The 14,161-nt window shown below is 31.7% G+C and overlaps 1 protein-coding gene across 2 annotated transcripts; it reads right to left on the bottom strand.

Moving 5' to 3' along the window:
* Positions 1-9,729: 9,729 nt before the first annotated feature.
* LOC108345139 (UPF0481 protein At3g47200) lies at positions 9,730-12,933 on the bottom strand. Of its 2 annotated transcripts, XM_017583715.2 has the most exons (3): positions 12,129-12,933; positions 11,950-12,011; positions 9,730-10,399 (listed from the first exon to the last, which is right to left on the bottom strand). In XM_017583715.2, the coding sequence occupies exons 1-3, from the start codon at positions 12,771-12,773 to the stop codon at positions 10,273-10,275; spliced, it is 834 nt and encodes a 277-aa protein (XP_017439204.1). In that variant the 5' UTR covers positions 12,774-12,933; the 3' UTR covers positions 9,730-10,272. The 2 variants fall into 2 exon arrangements, with proteins under 2 accessions (XP_017439204.1, XP_017439203.1); XM_017583714.2 differs by having other exon boundaries at positions 11,950-12,929.
* Between the last annotated feature and the right edge of the window lie 1,228 nt (positions 12,934-14,161).

The raw sequence follows: 14,161 nt of genomic DNA, 5'->3' as shown, positions 1-14,161 counted from the left end.
ATTGATCTTGGATTGGGGGAAATATTTAGTCAAAAACTTTGCCACTACGTCATCCCAAGCAGTCAGACTCCCTTCAGGAAAAGAATTAAGCCAAAGCTTTGCATTTCCAGCCAAAGAAAAGGGAAATAGACTCAATCTAATTGCTTCATCTGGCACATGTAAAATTTTTACAGTGTTACAAATCTCATTAAATGTTGTCAGATGATCATAGGGATTTTCGTGTGACATTCCTGTAAACTGATTACTTTGAACCAGATGAATTAGTGCAGGTTTCATTTCCATATGAGCAGCATTTACCACAGGTCGGGCTATACTGTTGAAAGATGAAGGTATAGACACAGAAGCATAATCTTCCAACGTACGCCTAACTCGTTCCTCCTCATTATTTCCCTCCATATCCTTATCCTTTTGATCAGATGAAGAAAAAGTGTTGAAGATAGCAGACAAGCTAGCTTCTCTAGCTTCTTTTTTTCTATTTTCTCTCCTACGTCTACTGTTATTCCTACGGGCTGTTCTCTCAATCTCAAAATCAAACAATAAATTTTCAGATTTTGTTCTCCTACTCATACAGAGAACAAAAATCTCAAGATATCAACCCAAAGAAATAACAACAGAAACAAAACACAACGTATATATACAGATATACAAAAATAAAAAAAAAACAATGGATTTACAGATAATGGAACAGAATTGAAATTGATAAACAATGAATGACTGAAATAACAATAACAATCAAATTCCCCGGCAACGGCGCCAAAAACTTGATAACGTTTTGGCAAGTATACCAAATCGTTACAAGTAATACAGTGGATAAGTAAAAATGTATCGTTCTCCCAAGGGAATTTGAGTTACGTTAATCAATTAAAATTATTTATCAAGATCAATTACTGATGATATTTGTGATTTCAATTTGAATTTAAACATGAAATTAACAACGTAAAAGAATTAAGATCGAAAAATGCGATAAAAGATCACTGGAATTGGTCTTTGACTAACATTACAGTAAAATCCTGGACAACATATATTCTCTGTTCAAGCATTCACATGAGAGTATCTTGGTTTAATTCCTTAAAACAAGTTCTAAAATTACCTATTGAATTATTAATTCCTTAATTAATTCATCAGATAATTTTGCATTAAATTCAGATGTTGAGAATGACCAAAAGCATAGAAGTTATTCCTAGCGTAGTTACTTTTAGTTTCTTTTCTTACGTTTCTGGTTCTAAAAATACTTCCCAGTACAAAAGAACTTTTAAAGAGATTAATACTTTCGTATAATCAAGATTAAGTCAAGAAAAGAACAAGAACAGAAACATATATTGCACAGGAAATTTACATTAATGATTCGTCATACAACCAATTCCAATGAACAGAAAATTTAGCCTATCCTAGACATATCAAACGTACTCTTTACAGCAATTCCTTGCAGAAAGTGAAGTCTTGATGTCTTGAAAGGTCTCCTGATCGTCTCCTGAATTCTCCAGTATTTTTCTGGCTATTTTCGTGTGTCAGAAGATCGTTTCTGCCTTTCTGTCACGTCTTTTAAAACCACATAACTTCATTAATTCGCTCAGCGCAGAGGTGTGTGTGCGCTATGCGAATTTCGTGTAACTGCTGCCTCTCAACTGATGTTATTCGCACAGCGCACAAGTAATGGTGCGCTATGCGAATTTCCGTTTCCTGGCAGTACGAGTTTTGGCTTGCGCTATGCAAGAATTGGCTTGGCAGACTCCCAATTATACATCCTTTCCTGTACAATAATTTACAAAAACAATATACTTCCTATTACAACATTTCACTGAGTAATAACATGAATAATTAGAAGATTGAGATCATTTATAAGTGTAAAAATAACTCTTTTTCACACTTATCAATATCACTTTTGTTGTTTTAGAATATTGAGCATGTAATGTCATTTAATGCTTGGTCAAAACAATAAAATGTTTTTTGATTTCCTATTATTAAGGTAGCGTTTCTCAGTTAAGTTTTTCTTCTAAAGGCATCAAGTGTTGAGTAAAGACTTCATCATTTAGACGAAGTAATAGTTTAGCTCTTGGTATCGTTTAGACTAAGTAAAAACTTTTTTATATGGACAATGTTTAGCATTTTTTTGTTTTCTTTGGTGTTTTAAGTTTTAGTCTTTTAGGGTGTTTTTTTCAACGACATCTTATTGACATTGTTTCGTTTTCTCGAGAGTTAAATGAAAAACCCTTTAAGTATGATACGATTTACAGGTTTAGCTTCAACTCTCTTAAACGCTTTTGACTTAATAGTCGTTTGGCATTGCATCTAGGTGTTTTGACTTGGTTGTTTTTCTATTTCCTAAAATCTTAAGTGTTTTCCTAAGTTGGCCTAATCTTATTGTTTTCTAAGTTATCCTAGTTTGATCTTTCTGTGATTTTCTATGTGTTCGACTTCTTTCAGAGGATCGTTTATGTCTTTTCTTCTTGGTGTTTTGGACTTATTGTGTGGATACCTGTTCTTTCTAACTTAGAGTTTCTGTCCTAGCTTTTAAGAGGCTTCCTATTATGTTGTTACCTATTCCTTCTAATTTAGGGTTTTCTATCCTTGCGTTTAATGTTTGGTTACCTATTATTTCTAACTTAGGATTTTCTATCCTAGCGTTTAATGTTCGTTTTCTATTCTTCTATTCTATGGGACTTCCTATTGTGAGGTTACCTGTTCTTTCTAACTTAGGCTTTTCTATCCTAGCACTTAACATTTGTTTTCTATTCTTTTAATCTGTTAGACTTCTTCCTTTCATGTTGTTTAGTTAAAATTCAAAACTAAAGTTTATATAGACGAGCTTGTCTTGTCCTAACAATCTCAAGGTTTCTATAGACGAGTTTGTCTTCTCCTAACATTACCTTGCCTAATTGCATAACGTCTAATGTATTAAATGCATGTATATAGATAGTACTTTTTTGTTTGTGGTGTTGTCTTCTCTTTATCTATGTAGATCACCAAAGTATAAAGCTTTTTCAAAAGTTTGGCACTGGACCAAAGCAACATTAAGAGATAGAAAGACATTTTGAAAATGTTTCTTCAAGTGCTTTATGCTCTACTCATCCATACAAGCTATCTCTACAAAAGCACATAGCATCTAACTTCGTACCAAAATGCTACCTACCTACGAGAAAGTCAATACTTCTAAGTAACAAATCTTTTTTGAAGAAGACTATATAAAGAGGATTGCATAAAGAGAGAAAAGAAGAATACACTTTAAATTTTACGTTATCATTTTCTCTCAAACTTTTATTGTCTAACACTGTTTATGAAAAAGAAAAGTTTATTACAAGTCTTCATATTTCTTTGTATTGAAAACTTATCCTCTCTATACAAGAGTTATAATTTGTACTTGTTTTCTAAAAACACCTTTGTTGTGTTTGTAAACTCATAAATGAATTAAAACACTTGGATTGTTTACTCAGTATAGTTAAACGGTCTAGTAAGTTGGACTAGTAAAAGTTTTTGTAACACAATTAGAAATATTTAAGTGTTTAACATTTACTGCAAACTATCAAACCCCTATCAAAGCACTAACACTTATTTGTAAGAAAAATTTAAAAACTCTCTTCAAACTCTCCTCTTACTGGAAGTTTTTCCTGTATTTCAATTTGTGTATTTTAAAATAATATTGAAAAATTTAATTCAATTAGTTGGTAGAAAATAAAATACTACAATAAAAATAGAAAATAATATCAAAATCATTTTGATTTATATGTCATTGTATTAATTAAATAGAAAATATTTTATATGTATTATTTTCCTATATAGTTTTATTCATATAATTTTATTAAAAAATTAATAATTTTAATTACATAATTACTTTTAGAGTTCATATTTGTGAATTAATGATAGAAATTGAATTAAAATTATTACAAAATAATATTTTAAATACATTAATTGAAATAAAATATAACTCTTTATAAATTAAAGGACAATTTCATATATTATTAAAAATATTTTTATATTTTGTTTTACATGAACATAAAATAAAACAAGAACAATAACACTAACATAATTAACAAATGAAGTACAATAAAAGAAAGAATTGAAATAAAATAAAAATGAATTATATATAATAATTCATTACTATAATTTAGTACAAAATAAAAAAAAAGATGAAGTAAAAATAATTCAGTAAAATAAATTATCATTCACAATTATTAAGTAGAAGAATGACAAAATTAGGAATCTTTATTATTTTTATGTTAGGAATTATTTAAATTATTTATATATTTTTTTAATAAAATGTATTTTATAATAAAATGTTTTACATAAAATATAAAATTGTTTTACATTTGCTTTTAATAAATGTAACCATTTAATCTATTTTGAAATTATTCACTCAATTCCTCGATCATGATGTTTCCTACTCTTTCTACATCTTCAAAATGCTAAACACTAATAAAAGACTAAAGACATAATAATAAAGTTATTTGTTTATATAGTATCCTTTCCAACCATAGTTTATATCATATCCTTTACAACCGTGGGTTGGTGTGTCACTTTATAGGGAAAAGTTGGCACAATCAATAGGTTATATATTATTTGTTATGAAGTTAAATGCAACAAAAAAAAGAGTCACTTTTATAGCAAAAAGGAAATAAAAGAAGAAAACATTTATGTTCACGTTTCAAATTATTTAATCTTTTCCCTCTTAGTTATCTAGTGGGAGACTATTGAATTGGCAATGTTATTACAATTGAAGAGAACTTGACATTGATGGGTTCTACTTTCTACTTTTTGAACATGTTTTTCTTGGGTGAAATTATCTCTGTCATCAATCATATTTTGCTATTTTATCATACAAAAAAATCACCTCCCTATCTCAAGACACCTTTCTCCCTTACATAGCTAACACCCTAAAAGACATTACACAGCTTAACAACCCTGGCCTAACAGCCCCAACACCTCTTAATAGACTATGTTTAATTTTTATTTCCAATTCTTCTAACGTAGATCCTCATCGTTACTGTAAAATTGGCTAAAGATAATACTCACGTTTTTTTAAATAAATGTTATTTATGAATGTGCAGACCAATAGATAATAATTATTTAAAAAAGAACTATTTAAAAATGTGACAATAGACCACGCTTCCTTAGAAAAATACTATGAGGTTTTCAGTCCCCCTCGTCTGCGTGCTCTTTTACGTTTTTCCTTCGAGCTTCTTTTTATCCTTTGCCAAAAATTTACTCATTTTCCCTAATTTTCAATCTCACTTTGTTCAGATTTATCCAACCCACTGTCCCCAAATTTCACTTCGTATTTACCCCCAAATTTCTCTTCCCGCTTTCCCCCAAATTTCAATTCGTGTTCATCCCAAACCTGTGTTGCATTCATCAAACCTGATCGTTCTTAGTTAAGCAAGTCGTTGTTGCGTTCTCTTCTCCTTCGTCATTGCTTGTCAGCCAAGGTTCATCAAGTGCGGTGGAAGATAGGATTCCCAAGTACTCTTTCTTCCCATTTTCATTTCCCTAAAGCCCTGAGTCGGCATTGAGAGAGATTATCGAAGGATGGGTCCGAACCTAGAATGTTGTATGTACAAGGCGAGGTACCCGAAGGTGGACATGGCGGTGATGGTACAGGTAAAGAAGTTACTCCTAAATGACTCTTGTATTCTATATAAGTAATGCTGGAGATTTGTGTATGGTTGTTAAGTGGTTGTAATCTGGTTTATTCATAATGTTTTGATGGTAATGATTGAGGAAGAGTGAATGTTTGATGGGTCTAGAAGTAATTAGATTATGTTTAGTTTATTTGATTCGAGTCGTTGTAAATTATCTTGAATTATTTTATTTTAATCTGGAAAAGATTGATGGAGAAGTATAGCATGGGCAAATTTGGTTATAGTAAATGGCATTAATGCACGACAATAGTTTATATAAGGTGCAATTTATTTTTTAAGGCTATAACAAGTTCACTCATACAAATAATTAAAAAAAAACAATACCTTAACAAATTATGATGAAATATTTAAAATGAATAAGAGATATAGTTGCATCATATGATATATTAAATACTGCACCAGCCATATTATATTATTCATGCATACGTGTTAGTTATCTGAATTTTAGGAAGCATTTTACTCACATTGTGTATATAGATTCCATTTATTTGTTTCCATTTCGCAGGAAAAACCCTCAACTGAGATATTGTCCATACTTGTTGATATGGGATTCACTTTTGAGGAGGCTTGCACAACTATAGACAAATGTGGTGTGTTTAGTGTGTAATTGTTTATCAACACTTTTTAAGTTTCTTTTTTTTTTCTTTCGTCTCTTCAGTATCAGCAGTATTAAATGGTCTAAAATGGTCAATTAAATAGTGGTGGTTCTTAAATATTTATTTCTGAGCGACATTTGTCAAGTCCTACAGCTGAGATCGATGACTTGGTAGATTTCATCAGTGCTTCTCAATTAGAAGATGAAATTGACTCACTTCAAGATCTGCATAAAAATAAACATGTTGCATCTGTTGATACCCAAACAGAGGTGAGGTTTATAATCCTATGAAATTAGTGCTTCTTGTAATTAAAATATCAGTAAAATAAGTAGTTTTTATCAAATTATGTTATATCTTCTGGTCTTCCATCTAGCGAAGGGATTATCTTCGTACATGTAAATAAGGAAGACTTAATATTAAGAGTTACCATGCATTAAATCTGTTTGGAGTTTACTTGAGTTCTGGATTGTTGTTATGTTCAAATTATAAAGATGTTTTCAACTTTTGATTTTTTTTGTGTCCAAAACAACCCAACGACAATAATTGTGGGTATTACATGTGTTATATGAAAGAAATTATCATACAATGTGAAGAAGGGACAATTCCAACTTATGTAAGTTATTTTCATTGTCATAATTAATTTGTAGTAAAAATTTAATTAACTAATTTTATATTATTTTTCTTTCTTGCAATATTTTTCTAGTTATAGATGTCAACAATATTGTGACAATCAATGTAGAACACATAAGTTCTCCTCCTGACTCACAGCAACAGGAACATAATCCTCTTGATTGTAATGTTAACACTGATCCTCAAAGAGTACATTTGAAGTGTAGTTTTGATTAATAATGTATTAGCACAACTATCTTGCAAGAATCTTGATGATTTCTTTCCAAATGTATGATCTTGATTATCCAAGAAGTCTTAGGACGCTCGTGCAATCAATACTTAACAAACAAGTCAATTATGAAAGTGTAAGTTCATGTAATTGTATTGAATGACGCACAACGCGTCTATTTATAGATTTTTTCAAACCAGACAGTTTAATCGATTACACTTTTAATGTAATCTGTTAAGTTTTTTCTTCTACTTTAACAGTCTTACATCTGTTTCAGATTTAACAGATCAAACAGCACATGCAATCGATTAAATAAATCATACAAGCCAACAACAAACAAATATGACTGTCATAAGCAGTTATGGCTTTTAATGAAAATGATTTTCACAAGATAAACATTTTAACCGATTATGAAACTTATGTAATTGGGTAAGTTCCCTTCTTAAGCAAATTTAAAAATCATTTTCCATTTCAAACACATCAATGCACTTAGCAAACACATGTTGGCATAACGTGTTTTAATCAATTATACAACTAATGTAATCAGTTAATACATAGCTATTTTGCCCCGGTTAAGCATGTACACTGGTGCAACTAAGGGATATTGCCTCGATTGTTTTGGGTTTATGACAGTGGTTCTGCAACCGAGGTATATTCAGGCGAGGTAAAAAGTCAGAATTTTTTGCCTCGGTTCACAAAACCCAAAGCAGTAAAGCAAATAAATAAAAAATAAAAATTGAGTCTATTGCCTCGGTTCTAATTTGAACTCAGGTCGTAGACCCTTAAATTAATTAATTAAAGGGTCTATTGCCTCAGTTAGATCCAGAACCGAGGTAATAGACCCTTTTTGCCTTAGTTTTTACTAGAACTGCGGTTTAAAGTAATATTTTTAAAAAATAATTATCATTTATGTATCAAATAAACCATATGACAAAATCCTAGAAACACAAACAACGCAAAAAACATTGTTTTCTATTTATCTGGAATATTTTTTTTGTTTTTTTTTTCAAACTAAAAAAAAAATTAAAATAGTTACACTTTGAAGTTTGAGCTGAAAATTTTTGTGAGGTGATTTCATGATTTTTTGGTTCTTTATACAAATTTTCATTTCACTTAGAATTCGTTTGAGCATACTCTCAGTTTTACCTATACCTATGATTTGATGTGTATGGTGTATGAAGAACAATCAACCAAACAAAAGCATGTAAAACCTAAAAGAAAACTAACCTTGAAGGTGAGTTTGGGGCTGAAACGAAACAAAATGAACATCCCAAAGCGTTTATTCGAAGAGCTGAAAAGCACCTGTGCACAAAATCAATCAGTCAAAAAGAAAGAAAATCATACCCAAGCACTTAATCAACGTAAAATGAAAGAAAAAATGCAAGAAAAGTTGAAGAGGATGGCTGCGAAAATGGAAGAACAAAGAGCAGCGGCGCAACACCACAAACAGAAAAGCTTTTGTCTGAAAATGCCTCTGTTCGCGAAATTTAACCCTAAACAGATGTTATTACCTCAATTATTTTTTGAACCGAGGCAATAAGGGTCTATGGCCTCGGTTCTATAAAGAACCGCTGCGTAAACCCTCTCCAAAAAAGAAAAGAAAAAATTTAGTTATTTTATGTCGTGGTTTTAGGCATCGGTTCTCTTTTGAACCGAGGCATATACGTTTGCGATAATTACAAAAAGGCCAGTGCGTCAGTTTTAGGTATCGGTTCTTTTTTGAACTGAGACATATACGTTTGTGATAATTACAAAAATGTCATCGCGCCAATTTTAGGCATCAGTTCTTTTTTGAACCAAGGCATATATGTTTGTGATAATTACAAAAATGTCACCGTGCAAATTTTTACTTTGGTTACAACTAAACCGTTGTCAAATGCACGAGTTAAAATCTTTTTTTTACTAGTGTACTGAAATTTGAAGAAATTTAACAAATTATATAAAAAGTTTAATCGATTATTTCTTCCATATATACAAAGTGCAATGTGTTTAAACAATTGATTCATTTCCATACAATGAATGCATATACGAAAGCATTTCAAGCAGAAACACAGTAATGATTAAGCAATTGTTTTGCCATTTATTGTGCAAGAAACCATAAAACATTTCTTTTTGTTCATCATAAAAAACACATATGTGAGATGGATTTTTCTAGATATAGTTCCCCTATCAACAATATCTTTTTCACGAGCTTTGCAAAACAACAATTGCTTAATAAATCCTATTCATCAACTTACTTTATAATATTCATCTGACACTACATTGTGAAAACAATTTTAAAACACTATTCAACCCACTCTCCCTTCTAATGTTTATTGTGGTTTCATACATCCTTCCATGATGTTCGAAAAATTACATTGAAATATCCTCAATTCGAACCACCGTCAAATGGTTAAAGCTATAAAACTTAAAGAAAGTAAAAAAAAAAAAGCTATAAAACTTAAGAAAGTAAAAAGAAATCAAAGTTCTCTAAAATAAACTAATCCAAATTCGTAAATAGTTTCAAAATCACTCATAGTTATTTTATATTTATCTAAACCCACTTCTAACACCCATAATGACAAGTTTCATTCTTCATAAATCACCTTTACCTTCATCAATAATCAAACCATATAAAATGCCTTTAGTGAAATTTTACAAAAGCGAACTATATATGGTAATTACCTTTATAGGAACATCGTTATTGACCACATTACATTATAAAGATCCAAGAAACCAATTCAAAACATTTTCAGCAATTTTGGTGATTCCGTAACACAATACAAGACCTCAAAAGTTTGGAGATCCCAATCATACATAAAACAACAACAAAGATATCATTTTGTTGGGTGAATAGCATACCAAGTTTGGACAAAGGTTAGGACAAGACCCACAACTGCAGCGTGGAAACCAATAATGGCCCAAGGGTTGCTGAAATAAGTATTATACCCAAGAGCCAACCAAGTCCTAAGTTTATCCTTATAATGCTTCTCAATTTGATTTCTAAGATGAACATATTTCCCCATATCAGGCACTAAATCAGTGCTAAGGGTATTAAAAAGGTCAGCCACTTCCTCATCACTCCCTAGTGAATTAAGCAAAATTCGTTCTTGTCTGAGTTCCTTCACATCATCTGGGTGGTCTATGAGTGAGTCTAAGAAGGACACATAAGAGCAAATCCCATAGTCATTCTGAAAATCGGGACACATCTCATACGCTATCAGGTTTAGCACAGTAGCAGCGGAAGCTTCAGTGTTGAATGAAACCAACCAAGGGAGAATGATATGTCTGCTGGCCTTCGTGTCTTACTTGACATGAATTCAATCCCTGCTGCTTTCAACTCCTTTATGTTCCTACATAATTTAGACACACAAATTATAAGTTATACCAAAGCATCACGTATTTATGATTATATAGGTCTTTTTACATATATAAGGCAAATTTACCCAGATATTACCAAAATATATAAGTTAAAAAAGTATTAGTGGTCATGAGATAAGTATTGTGAACTCATAACTGTTATAAACTTGTATTGCAAACCTTTTTTTCTCGAAAGAAATATAGGAACGTTGCATGATGATTATTTCTTCTCTGCACGGTCTAATATATTTTTTCCCCAAGGATTAAGATGTAAATTTTGTGAACGGTTTTGACCAGGATGTAAAGTGCAAACTCTAGGGGTAGTTTCCACCAGACCGTGAGCCTTTTCCCATCTCTTATTTTACTCTATAAACAGTGCATTCTTTTGCTCTTCCAAAACACAAAACACTTTTCTCTTATTATCCTTTCTTCTTAGTTTCATTATTTCTCTCTTTTCTTTCCTAAAATTATTTTAGGTTTATTTTCTACTCTTTTTAGAGTTCCTTACTAATTCTAGTATCCTGACTTTTGGAAAGTTCCAGTTATATCTTGAGAAACATGCGCAATACACTACGGATAAGTTTTTAAGAACAATGATCTACATGTTTTGAAAAATCTTAGTTCGATTATTTTGTCAACTTTTCTACAATAATAACCACTTCAAAAGCAAAGTCATAAAAACTATACATGTTTTATTCATAAATTAATATCAATATTGAAGTCGTAATTACTCTTGTCCACACGACTTAGCTCATAACCATTAATATGTTTTTGACTTATTTTAAACAATTTTTTTTCCAATTACAAAGACAAACTAATTATATAAGAATGTCACATCATTAAGCTCTCATTTCTCAATCATTTACATTTGTTCACTTGAATGGATTTTGGAGAAAGTGATTGAATGGATTTGAGAGGATTTGAAGGTAAATTTTGTTGTTGTTTATTTAAATGGATTTCGAGATAAGTGAGAGTGAATTTGGAAATAAATATTTTTAATCTGTCACATCAATAAAATCTTATACTAATTCTTACAAACTTTACTTTCAAATCTACTCTCACTTATCTTCAAATCCACTCAAATAAACAACGAACAAAAATTTACCTTTAAATCTTCTCAAATTCATTCAATCACTTACTCCTAAATTCAAGTAAACAAAGTCTTATTTTTCTGTTTAATATGAGTAAATGGTTGGGGACAATTTAAACTGTACCTGTATGTTACCATGTCGTCTTGGTTTTCAGGTGAAACATCTTGACTTTTGAAATCTTAATTAGTGTTTTTTGTCGGCTATCCTAATGCAATTAACAACTTCAAAACCAAAGTCAATGCATAACTTCTTCATAAATTTATGAAAAATGAAGTTTTCAAAAGTAATGCGACTTTACTGTTTCAGAAGTTAATATCTTGAACAATTTTTTTCCAAATACAGAAAGAGAAACTAATTATATAAGAATGTCACGTCATTAAGCTCTCATTTCTCAATCATTTATTTTTCTCTTTAATATATATAAATGGTTGTGGACAATTTAAAAACTGTACCTGTATGTTACCATGTCGTCTTGGTTTTCTGGTGAAACATCGCTTCCGTTGCCGATGTGGCGCTTTGGAACACAGCATCCTTTCTTGTCAGTGTTTTGAGATGGAGGTTCATAAAGGATGATAGAGCGTTGAAGGTCAAGAAGATGAGTAGGCTGTGGGAAATCCGCTGTAAAGTTTACCTGATCTTCTTTGGTGGCCCAATGGTGGCAACGAAGGAACCCTTTCATAATTTCCATGAGGTTTACTTTGGAGTCCCTCCATAGATGTTCGAGCAACGGGAACGGAAGCTGGTTCTCCAACAGAAGCGCGTCCTGCATCACCAGCACAAGCTGGTCTACCTTTACGTTCATTTTATACGGTTTGTCGAGCTTCGCATGTTCCAGAATGTGCAGAAGGGCGCACCCGTCGACGAACAGCATCCAACTGATCATGTCCTCCGGAGATCCATAACCTTGTTTCTCGTACTCTGAAAACCTTTGATTTTGGGTGAAAAGATCGTCGTCAAAGAGGGGCTTCAAGGATTCCATGTTTTGTACAACCTTTTTGTGCAGTTCTTGGGGGGATATTTTGGTGCTGCCAATGTACTCTGCTGCCCACATTTTTTTGTACTGTTCTCCCAGGTGTAGATTGAGATCACCATGGTGGATGGGACCAAATGACACTAACTTTGGAGAGTAGTACTTGCTGAAATTCTTTCGATTTCGGAGAAGGTGTGGTGGTACTCGTTGGATTTTGGCGTTTTGGGGGGCTGGTGAAGGTGTTTCCTTTGCCTTTTGAAGGTCCTGGAGCCTTTCTTGAAGGTTTGAAATGGAAGTTGCAGACATTGTTTGATGACAAGAAATTTATTATTGTGGGGATGTAGATGGGAGAGGCTTGTGTGGGTAGTAACAGATTTTCTGATCGAGATTATTTTACTATCATAGGGTTTTGTGTATTGTTATCTGAATAAAGTTTACTTGCTAAGTACATTTGAGTAAATTCTAGGCAAGGAATAAAGATCCCTCACTCACTGTTCTAGACTTTCATTTAATAAAGGGGAAGGATTTCTTTTTCCCATTGGAATTTGGAGAGCATGACTTTACGAGCAAGTTTTTCACGCTCCTTGTGTCTCCTTCCTTTCGTCTTTTATTTCATTTCCTGTTTACTTTGTATTACTTTTATGCTTATATGTGCATGCACATGTTCTATCCTTTAGCTTCTATCGTGGTTCTTTTGCTTAATTAATTGAATCCTTGATTTTCGTTTCAATACTTGGAACTAAACATTCACATTTCACATTTAGATAACTATCATTTTAATATCCAATAGAGATTTTTTTTTTTAGTTTTTTTACTCTAAACACCATAATTACAAGAACTAAAATGGGTCTTGATCTAATAGTGTTTCTTGACATTTTCGCTCTATGTTTATTCGAATTTTTTTAATGAACTAAATAAACTCGATTTTTAGAATTTTCTAAAGAAACTAGCAAATAATTTATTTTTCAAGTTAGAGCATTTGATTTAGGATTCGGTGATCAAATTAAAATTTATTTGTAAACCATTTATATATTGAATTAATATTTTATAAATGTATATAACTCACTATATTGCCTTTTTATTAACAACTCTTGCATTGCTTCCAATAGATCTTTAGAAAGTCTTAGGTAGCTTGAAATCTTAACTTGTTGTCCAAAACATAAATGATGTAAAAAGTGGTTAAAACTATGAAACTAAATTTGAAGAGAAGGATAAATTAAAGTAGAGTAGTAATACAACGTGTCACTTACACTCATATGACACGGGCCACGTCATTTTTGTTTTAAAAAAATTGTTTATTGACTGAGGGTAAAAATGGGAGAAAGCTAAATTTTGTTTTTGTTCTTTTTCATGGTGAATGAAGAATACAATCTAGGTTTACTTTTTTTTACTTTCTTCTCTCTTTGTCCCTCATTGTTCATTGCTTCCGATTTGTGTATTTGAGGCGGTTGAATCGGTGGTTGTGAAGGTTTTTCGTGGGTTTAAAGGTGGTTTAGCATCATTTTGCCGCTCCCATTCGGTGGTTGTGGAGGTTTCGGGTGGCTGTGAAGTTGAGGGTTGTGGTCTCTGGTTTGCGTTTCGACTTGTGTCGGTTCTGTGGTGTGTGACTTTGAGGTAGGTTTTTTTCATTTTTTTTTTGTGGTAGTTTTACCCTTTTGAGCACTACTAGTGATGATGTTGTTCTTTTTGTTTGT

This window comes from Vigna angularis, chromosome 8 (genome assembly GCF_016808095.1).
Source record: "Vigna angularis cultivar LongXiaoDou No.4 chromosome 8, ASM1680809v1, whole genome shotgun sequence".
NCBI lineage: Eukaryota > Viridiplantae > Streptophyta > Magnoliopsida > Fabales > Fabaceae > Vigna > Vigna angularis.
This window is presented reverse-complemented; position numbering and strand designations above follow the sequence as displayed.

Bases quoted from the DNA above. Each gene is read 5' to 3' on its own strand.
- LOC108345139 (XM_017583714.2), bottom strand. From the start codon at position 12,773: ATGTCTGCAACTTCCATTTCAAACCTTCAAGAAAGGCTCCAGGACCTT. The intron at 10,400-11,949 runs GTACAGTTTTTA...TAAATTATGTAG, and splicing joins GACGACATGGTAACATACAG to GAACATAAAGGAGTTGAAAG.